This window comes from Macaca nemestrina, chromosome 15, assembly GCF_043159975.1.
Source record: "Macaca nemestrina isolate mMacNem1 chromosome 15, mMacNem.hap1, whole genome shotgun sequence".
Taxonomy (NCBI): domain Eukaryota; kingdom Metazoa; phylum Chordata; class Mammalia; order Primates; family Cercopithecidae; genus Macaca; species Macaca nemestrina.
The window spans coordinates 67858715-67868434 of NC_092139.1; the positions used below are offsets into that span (position 1 = coordinate 67858715).

The following is a 9720-nucleotide window of genomic DNA, read 5'->3' on the forward strand; positions in this document are numbered from 1 at the left end:
ATGAGGCGTCCCGCTGCGGTGCCGCTCCTGCTGCTGCTGTGTTTTGGTGAGTGACAAAGGTGCAGGGTCGGGGAGCTGCAGTCGCCCAACAGGCCCCGCTGCACTGCCTGAGGCTTCAGCTCAGCCCCCTACTCCCTGGGACAGGCCAGGGCTGTGGGACAGGCCATCCCTCCTGCCCCTGAGCAGGTGGGAAGGCTCTAGATGTGTCAACTGGGGAGCCCAAAGTGGGGAGGGCAGGGTGGGAGGTGTGCACACAGGCCGCAGAGGACCCCACTGCCATAACTGGGCAAGGCCTCCTCCCATGCCTCTCCGTGGGCTCTGGTGTGCCAGTTCTGGCCAGGCTCCCTGCTTCCTGCCACTTCATTCTCTCCAGCCTCTCCCCCCATTCTCTAGGTGAGGACAGAAGCCTCCTATGTGCAGGATGTGAACTCAGGCTCCAAGTGCCTGGACCATCATTCTTGGGGTGGGAGGGTGGCCGAGCCAGGGCTGCTGCCTGTGCCTGGAAGCCCCAGCAGGCTGGCTGCGGGCTCAATAGAGAGCTGGGGGCAGGGGGTGCAGGTGGCAGAGGGCCCTATCCCCTGCTGACAGAGGAACTGGCAATGCGCCACTGTGCCGTCTCCCAGTCCTGGGTCAGGGATAGCAGGTGCCAACCAGGGGCCCCCATCTGCCAGGTCCTCCCTGCAGGTCAGGACACTCTCTGTCAGGGAAACCCTCTCACATTCCTGGGCTAGCCTGGCCAGCCCGGCAGCCACCACACTTCCCTGTCCTCAAGTCACCTCCCGGGGCTGGGTCGGGTCATCCCAGGCTGCAGCTTAGCCAGGACTCCTGGCTTCCTAGTTCTCCCGGGCAGGAGGGCACCAGAGTGGCCCCTCTGGCCCGGCCTCCCCCACCCCATCCCCCCCAGCCTCCCAGCACAAGGATGATGGTGCCTTCTGAGCGAGCCATCTGCACAGAAGGTGGAAGGCAGTGACTGCCCCTGAGCGGGGTGAGGAACCAAGGTCATTGCCAAAACTCTTGGGCAATGAGTTTAGCAGTTGGTTCACCAACAGCTATGACCAGAGGCTGGACTCCTGGATGCGTCCTCACCCCCAGCCCCAGGGTGGCACCCCCACCAGGTCTTTGGCTGGCACCCACTAGAGTCCTAGGCTTCACCATCCCCACCAGCTACCAGCGAATCACAGGCCCAGGCCCCAAACAATGCTCCCGACATCCCCGGCACCCCTGTCTGTTGCTTCCAGCCCCCACAAGGCGCCCACCCTGGAGGGCTCAGCTCTCCACATCACCCATTTCCGATCAGCCCCCACAGCCACACTTGTGTCTCTCCACACATTTCCTGAGCTCAGGTCCCCCAGACGCAGCCTTTGCCTTCTTGGAGCTCCTGGGCTAAGATAAGACTTGATTCTGGCTCCAGGGTGTTGTAGGCAGAGCTCCCATCAGAAGGACAGAGAGCTAGAGAGAGAGTATGGGGCTTCCAAGATAGACAATGCAAGCAGCAAGGAAGGCTTCCTGGAGGAGGCAGCATTCAGTTGGGCCTTGATCTCTAGATCAAGACTAGGACTTGGCTGGGCGCCGTGGCTCACGCCTGTAATCCCAGCACTTTGGGAGGCCGAGGTCAGGAGATCGAGACCATGGTGAAACCCCGTCTCTACTAAAAAATACAAAAAATTAGCTGGGCGCGGTGGTGGGCACCTGTAGTCCCAGCTACTTGGGAGACTGAGGCAGGAGAATGGCATGAACCCGGGAGGCGGAGCTTTCAGTGAGCTGAGATTGTGCCACTGTACTCCAGCCTGGGTGACACAGTGAGACTTTGTCTCAAAAAAAAAAAAAAAAAAAAAAAGAAGACTAGGATTTACAGAGACTAGGGGAAGGGCATCCAGATTGTGGGGTGAGGGGAGCAAGCACTCACAGGCCAGAAGACTCTGCCTAAATGAGAAGTACAGGGTTACTTCAGGAAGGAAGGATCTGCACGGGGAGGAGGCATCGCTGGAGGGGGCAGTGCTCAGGCCGGGAGCATAGAGACACAGCTTCTGCAGACTCCCAGAGGGTGAGAAGGCCTGACAGTATGCGCTCTTCTGCAAGCAGGATCCTCAGGCTTGGAAGGAGCAAGGGGTCGGGGTTGGGGGGGGGTCAGGGAATAACCCTCCTGGGGGTGTTTGCATTTTAAAAGGGCACCTAATTAGCACAAATTAATGAGCAGAGCATCCAGGGCAGACTCTCCATTTCCCGTTGCTCCTGACCCCGCATCTGCAGGGGACCCCTTTGCCTGCCCTGCACCTTCTCTACCTCCTCCTCCTGCCCATCCACAGCTGCCCCCTCGCAGCTTGCTGCCTTATTGTCCAGCACCCCCCAGGGGTGTCTCTGCCCACCAATGGTGTTGGGGAAGGTGCCCCCCAGACTGTGAGCCAGACAGGAAGGAAGAGGATGCCGTAAAAACCCTCGGGGTGCTTGAGCACTCCATGGCCACTTCCTGTCCCCACAGCCCCTTGACTTCAGGGAACTGGTTATCTTTTCCAGGCGGAGCGAAGACATGGTCCACAGCAGCCAGGCTGGGTCCCAGAAGGCACTGGAGGTTAAGGGGAAGCTGAGGGCCGAGATGTGGGGAGGTGCCTGTTCTAACCCCCCGCCCAGCTACGGGCAAATCTGCCCCCACAGAAGCAGACGCACGGAGTGCAGGGGTGGTGAGAGGACTCAAGGCCAGGCAGTTCCAGGCTTTGCTACCCCTGGGGCTGTACACTGTGGTCCTGACTGGGGTCTCCAAGCTGGGGTAGAGGCTCCAGTGTTTGGTTAAAGGCCCAGCAAGAGGTCCTTTGTGTCCTCGGTGTGGGAGGCAATGTCCCATCCTTGGTTCCCCTGAACGATCCCATACCTTACTTCTCTTCCTGGCCCCTCACCGTATCCGCCCCAAAGTCCCCCTTGCACAGTCCAGCAGGGGGTCCTGGGTCTCGCCTGCAGAGCCTGCTGCATGCCTGGGAGAGGGGTCAGCTCTTGGGACTCTGGAATCTTGACAAGGCTGATCTCTGGTGGCCAATGCAGACCACTGTACCTTCTCTACCCCCCTGAGGCCAGGGAGAAGCCTGTGGGGCTCAGGCCTCAGCCTCAGGACCAAAGTCAGACTTGGGGAAGAAGACCTGCCCATTCTGGAGCAGACTGTGAGAGAGCCTGGGCAGCTCAAATGCAGAGACAGTTCCTGGGCCTCTTCTGCTCCAAGCTGTTCCAGGAGAAAAGGCCAACCCCACAGTGTCAGGGCTGAAGGCTGGACCCTCCCCAGAAACTTCCAGACAAGGATGGGTGGGGAGTGTGGAGAGAGAGAACCCTTGCCAGGATGAGAAGGGGACATCTAGCCTGGGGATCCCTTCACTGGCACCTCCTGACCGGCTCCCCATGTGGCAAGGAGCATCCACCCTTGCAGATAAGCTCTGGCCCATGGGCCTGGGCCTGAGCATATGGCAGAGCCAGCCCTGGGGGGAAACTGCAGGCCCTTGGGCTCTCCTGTGAGGTCCCTCTGTGGACTGTCCTTCTGGAGTCCTCCGGAGCAGGGGAGGGTCAGTGGAGAGGGGCTGCATGGTTGGGGAGGGTAGGCCAGGCTGCACCTGGCCTGGCTGATCACCCTCTCCTCACTTCCAGGGTCTCAGGTGGCCAAGGCAGCAACAGGTAAGCACCCAAGGCCCTGGGGTGGGAGGGACAGGAGCCGGCTGGACTGAAACAGGGACACTCACACCGAGAGGGAATTTGGAACGCAAAGGGCACTGGAGAATTCCAGAGGAGGGGAAAGTGGGGGCTGCGTGGAACTGGAGCCCAGAAAGGAGAGGAGGAGGAAGGTCCACATGGGAGCAGGATGGCCAGCACAGAGCATTGAGGCGCAGCGCAGGACAAGGGTGGCGGGGTCTGAGGATCACCCTGAAAAGTGACCGGCCCCCTCTGGGTGGCTCCCTTGCAGAGGGCATGACACCCGTTCCATCCTTCCAGGTGCCTGTTTGGGTCAGGCCCTAGGACAAGACCCTTCCCGGGTTATCTCAGTGTCTCTGTGGCCCCCACGAGGCAGCTGTTAGGTTGCCCTTCCCCGCATGGAGAGCCAGACTCAGGGGGCAACTAGGGAGGGTCTGCCTGTATCCCAGGCTGCCCAGAAGCTCAGGCCTCGCACTTCCCCAAGGTCTTCGGGCAGGTCAGGGGCAGGAGGGCCGAGGACTGGAGTGTGAGGCTGAGGGCTGAGCCTCGGCCATGGAACCAGCCCCAGTGAGCGCCCCCACCCACACCCCATGCTCCCCCAGCCTGTGGGCACACCAGGATGCTGAACCGAATGGTGGGCGGGCAGGACGCGCAGGAGGGCGAGTGGCCCTGGCAAGTCAGCATCCAGCGCAACGGAAGCCACTTCTGCGGGGGCAGCCTCATCGCGGAGCGGTGGGTCCTGACGGCCGCGCACTGCTTCCCCAAGTGAGTCCGCCCGCCCCTGCCCCCGCCCGCAGCGCTGACAGCGCCCCGCGCGCGGCCGGTTCAGCACCGCGGACAGCGCCCGCCGCGCCAAGTCCTGCGGGTGACCTCCCTGGGGGCTCCTGGTCCAGCCCCGCCTCCTTTCCAGCCAGATGCTTCCCTTAGGTCCAACCCCAGGGCTAACTTCCAACTGCAACCGCTGCTCCCGCCCGCGGGAGGCGCCTCGCACGGCCTCCAACCCCCTCCATCCCCTCCACCCACTCCCTGTGGGTCCCTGCGGAAGCCGCCGGCAGGTTCTGCACACCGGCCTGTCCTGTCCTTTCCCCATCCCGCATACACCTCAGCTCCACGACACTCTTCCCAGGAGGAACTCTGCTCACAAAGCCCAAGGACCAGACAGAATGGCCCTTCCTCCCCTCACCCACATGAGCCACCCCAGAAAGCCCTGAGCAGAGGCCAGGCCACCCAGCCCTCTGCCGTGTATGAACCACCTGGCCCCACACCTTCTGTGTGTCTCAAGTTCCTCACCTCACACCTCACCACCACAGCTCTAATTATTTTAAACCCCACATCTTTTTCTTTTTTCTTTTTTCTTCTTGATCTTTAAAAGAGTATCATGACAAAAAACCCACATCTTAAATTCAGATACTCATGGCCAGGCACGGTGGCTCATGCCCATAATCCCAGCACTTTGGGAGGCCAAGGCAGGCAGATTAGTTGAACCCAGGAGTTCAAGACCAGCCTGGGCAACATAGCAAGACCCTATCTGTACTACTTAAAAAAAAAAAAATACCCAGGTGCAGTGGTGCCTGTGGTCCCAAGTACTCAGGAAGCTGAGGTGGGAGGATGGCTTGAACCCAGGGGTTGGAGGCTGCAATGAGCGACAATTGTGTCACTGCTCTGCAGCCTGGGTGACAGAATGAGAACTCTGTCTCTAAGGGGAAAAAAAAAATCAGAAACTTGGGCTGAGAGAGGGCAGGTCACCTGCCAGAGGCCCACAGGTGGTGCTGGCCCTGCTGCACCTGGAGGGTAGTTCTCTCCCAGCCAGCCTTTCGGGTAGGCACTGTGGCTGTCCCCATAGCACAGATGCGAAAGCTGCGTCACAGAGAACTTGTTAGGTGACTTCCCCAAGGTCACACAGCGGCCAGGGGTGGAGGTGGAAATCTGAGGAGGGCGGTCTGGCTTCAATGTAAACATGCATCACTGCTACACCTGGCTGTCCTAGAGATGGCTCTCAAAGACAGCATGCAGAGAGAGGTGTGGGGCACGATGGTGGCCAGAGAAGGAGCCCCAGCCCCTCCTGGGCCTGTCCCCACATGAGGGGCAGCCTCACACGGCCTCTCTGCTTCTCCCGCCAGCACCTCTGAGATGTCCCTGTACCAGGTCCTGCTGGGGGCAAGGCAGCTAGTGCAGCCAGGGCCGCACGCTGTGTATGCCCGGGTGAGGCGGGTGGAGAGCAACCCCCTGTACGAGGGCATGGCCTCCAGTGCCGACGTGGCCCTCGTGGAGCTGGAGGAACCAGTGTCCTTCACCAATTACATCCTCCCCGTGCGCCTGCCCGACCCCTCGGTGATCTTTGAGACGGGCATGAACTGCTGGGTCACTGGCTGGGGCAGCTCCAGTGAACAAGGTAAGGAAACACGGCTAGGAAATAATGAGGGATGTGCCTCAAGAAGGCCCAGGGCGGCTTGGGGGCCACTCTGAACCCACAGTCTTCCTGTTGCTGTATTAATACACACACCCGGTCTCTGTTCACATAGGTGGGGCTGAGGGGAGCAGCAGCAGACCCAGAAGGAAGAGGGGGTGAAGGGAGACGGGGACAGAAAGGGCCCAGCCTGCTGCCTGGAAGGAGGGAGGATGTCTGCCCCACAGTGCCCTAGGCCAGAGATAGTCTAAACATGAGGAAAGGGCAGGCAGGAAGGAGTGGTGGTTCCCGAGGCCGTGGGTTCTTGATGAGGAAGTCTGTTGAGCCCCGGGCCGTTCTGACCCTCCCCAGACCGCCTGCCCAACCCGCGGATCCTGCAGAAACTCGCTGTGCCCATCATTGACACGCCCAAGTGCAACCTGCTCTACAGCAAAGACGCCGAATTTGGCTATCAACCTAAAACCATCAAGAATGACATGCTGTGCGCCGGCTTTGAGGAGGGCAAGAAGGACGCCTGAAAGGTGGGAGCAATGTGGTGTCCACGGGGACTCAGTCCCCGCCTCCGGGCCCAGGGCAGGGTGGGATCATGCCCTGCTCCATGGGCTGTGCATTCCACCAGCTGAGCAGCTTGCTTCGAAAAAGCAGATTCCGGGCTGGGCGCGGTGGCTCATGCCTGTAATCCCAGCACTTTGGGAGGCTGCAGCAGGCGGATCACGAGGTCAGGAGATCAAGACCATCCTGGCTAACACGGTGAAACCGTCTCTACTAAAAATACAAAAAATTAGCCAGGCGTGGTGGTGGGTGCCTGTACTCCCAGCTACTTGGGAGGCTGAGGCAGGAGAATGGCGTGAACCCGGGAGGCGGAGCTTGCAGTGAGCCGAGATCACGCCACTGCACTCCAGCCTGGGAGACACAGCGAGACTCCGTCTCAAAAAATAAATAAATAAATAAATAAATAAATAAATAAATAAATTTTATAAGCCTACAATTAAATACATTATATTTAAAAAAAAAAAAGGTAGAGGCCGGCGCGGTGGCTCACGCCTGCAATCCTAGCACTTTGGGAAGCTGAGGCTGGTGGATCACCTGAGGTCAGGAGTTCAAGACCAATCTGGGCAACACGGTGAAACCCCGTCTCTACTAAAAAAATGCAAAAAAATTAGCTGGGCATGGTGGCGGGCGCCTGTAGTCCCAGCTACTCGGGAGGCTGAGGCAGGAGAATGGCGTGAACCGGGAGGCAGAGCCTGCAATGAGCCAAGATCATGCCACTGCACTCCAGCCTGGGCAACAGAGCAAGACTCCATCTCAACAAAAAACAAAAAACAAAAAACGAACATACTATAACTTAAAGAAACAAAACAAAACAAAACAAACAAAAAAAACCACCAGGCGTGGTGACTCATGCCTGTAATCCCAGCACTTTTGGAGGCCGAGGCGGTGGATCGCCTGGGGTCAGGAGTTCAAGACCAGCCTGAACAACACGGTGAAACCCTGTCTCTACTAAAAATACAAAAATTAGCCAGGCATGGTGGCGGGCCCCTGTAGTCCCAGCTACTTGGGAGGCTGAGGCAGGAGAATGATGTAAACCCAGGAGGCAGAACTTGCAGTGAGCTGAGATCCGGCCACTGCACTCCAACCTGGGCGACAGAGTGAGACTCCGTCTCAAAAAAAAAAAAAAAAAAAAAGAATGGACTTGAATATTAATAACTAAGGGCCGCTGGCCAGGTGCAGTGGCTCATGCCTGTAATCTCACTTTGAGAGGCCAATGCAGGCAGATTACATGAAGTTAGGAGTTTGAGACCAGCCTGGGAAATATGGTGAAACCCTGGCTCTACTAAAATTACAAAAATTAGCTAGGTGTAGTGGTGGGCACCTGTAATCCCAGGTACTCAGGAGGCTGAGGCAGGAGAATTGTTTGACCCTGGGAGACAGAGGATGGAGTGAGCCAAGATCACACCACTGCACTCCAGCCTGAGTGAGAGAGCAAGACTGTGTCTCCAAAATTAATAATAATAATAATAATAATAATAATTAAGGGCATTTTTAGAAGTTGGATTATCTTCAATATTTAGTCATTAATTTTCTCTTAAAAATTTGGGAAACATTTTGCCTATTCCTCAAAAAATTAAATGGAGAATTCCCATTTGATCCAGCAATTCCACTTCTGGGTATATTCACAAAAGAATTGAAAGCAGTGTCTAAAACAGATATCTGTACACCCAAGTTCAAGCATCATTATTCACAAAAGCCAAAAGGTGGAAACAGGCTGGGCACGGTGGCTCACGCCTATAATCCCAGCACTTTGGGAGGCTGAGGCGGGTGGATCACCTGAGGTCGGGAGTTCGAGACCAGCCTGGCCAATATGGCGAAACTCTGTCTCTACTAAAAATACAAAAATTAGCTGGCCGTGGTGGCATGTGCCTGCAATCCCAGCTACTAGAGGGGCTGAGACAGGAGGAACGCTTGAACCTGGGAGGCAGAGGTTGCAGTGAGCCGAGATTGTGCCACTGCACTCCAGCCTGGGCAACAGAGTGAGATTCTGTCTCAAAAACAAACAAACAAACAAACAAAAAACCATAAAAATCTTTCTGGATTTTAACGCCCTCTTCATTTGTTGGGTGGTTGCTGTGAGGAAGGGGCCTGTTCTCAGCCTTGGGTCCGTGGGCTCCAGGCACAGGGACATGGAGGCGAGTCTGGGTTCCTGATTCTCTAATCGCCGGCGTGGCTGTGCCTTGTTCCTCAAGAGCCCAGCTTTCCCTGTCGTCCTCTTGACTTTTGTCACTTGCTTGAATTTTTTTTTTTTTTTTGAGAGGAGTCTCGCTGTGTGGCCCAGGCTGGAGTGCAGTGGCCCGATCTCGGCTCACTGCAGGCTCCACCTCCCGGGTTCACGCCATTCTCCCGCCTCAGCCTCCGAGTAGCTGGGACTACAGGCGCCCGCCACCACGCCCGGCTAGGTTTTTTTTTTTTTTTTGTATTTTTAGTAGAGACGGGGTTTCACCGTGTTAGCCAGGATGGTCTCGATCTCCTGACCTCGTGATCCACCCACCTCGGCCTCCCAAAGTGCTGGGATTACAGGCTTGAGCCACCGTGCCCGGCCAACTTGCTTGAATTTAAGGCGGAGCCACCCTTAGAAGAATGGGCTTAAAAGGAGGGTTAGGGAGCAGACACCAAGGAACACAGAGAAAGGTGCCAAGAGGAAGTAGTTACCTGAGAGGCTCTAAGACTGCCTCTGAGAGCCCACCAGTGACCCGACCATCGGGTGCTGGAGAAATGTGGTCACCCAGACACTTTGAAACACTTTCTGTGGTTTATAATAATAATAATTATTATTATTAATTTTTTTTTTTTGAGACGTGGTCTCACTGTCTCCCAGGCTGGAGTGCAGTGGTGTAATCTTGTGTCCCTACCATCTCCGCCTCCCGGGTTCAAGTGATTCTCCTGCCTCAGTCTCCTGAGTAGCTAGGATCACAGGCGCCCACCACCATGTCCGGCTAATTTTGTATTTTAGTAGAGATGGGGTATTTTGTCTTTCACCATGTTGGCCAGGCTGGTCTCGAACTCCTGACCTCAGGTGATCCGTCTGCCTTGGCCTCCCAAAGTGTTGGGATTACAGGTGTGAGCCACTGCACCTGGCCCATCGCGGTTTA

At 57.0% G+C, this 9720-nt stretch overlaps 1 protein-coding gene across 1 annotated transcript; it reads left to right on the plus strand.

Annotated features, from left to right (window-relative positions):
- LOC139358919 (serine protease 27-like) lies at positions 1-6591 on the plus strand. The gene is made up of 5 exons (XM_071080947.1): positions 1-46; positions 3625-3651; positions 4269-4431; positions 5787-6058; positions 6425-6591. The coding sequence occupies exons 1-5, from the start codon at positions 1-3 to the stop codon at positions 6589-6591; spliced, it is 675 nt and encodes a 224-aa protein (XP_070937048.1).
- Positions 6592-9720: the final 3129 nt, after the last annotated feature.

Excerpts from the sequence above, each read along its gene's own strand:
- LOC139358919 (XM_071080947.1), top strand. The coding sequence starts at position 1 with ATGAGGCGTCCCGCTGCGGTGCCGCTCCTGCTGCTGCTGTGTTTTG. Across the intron at positions 4,432-5,786 it reads GCCGCGCACTGCTTCCCCAA|CACCTCTGAGATGTCCCTGT; the intron begins GTGAGTCCGCCC and ends TTCTCCCGCCAG. Across the intron at positions 6,059-6,424 it reads GGGCAGCTCCAGTGAACAAG|ACCGCCTGCCCAACCCGCGG; the intron begins GTAAGGAAACAC and ends GACCCTCCCCAG.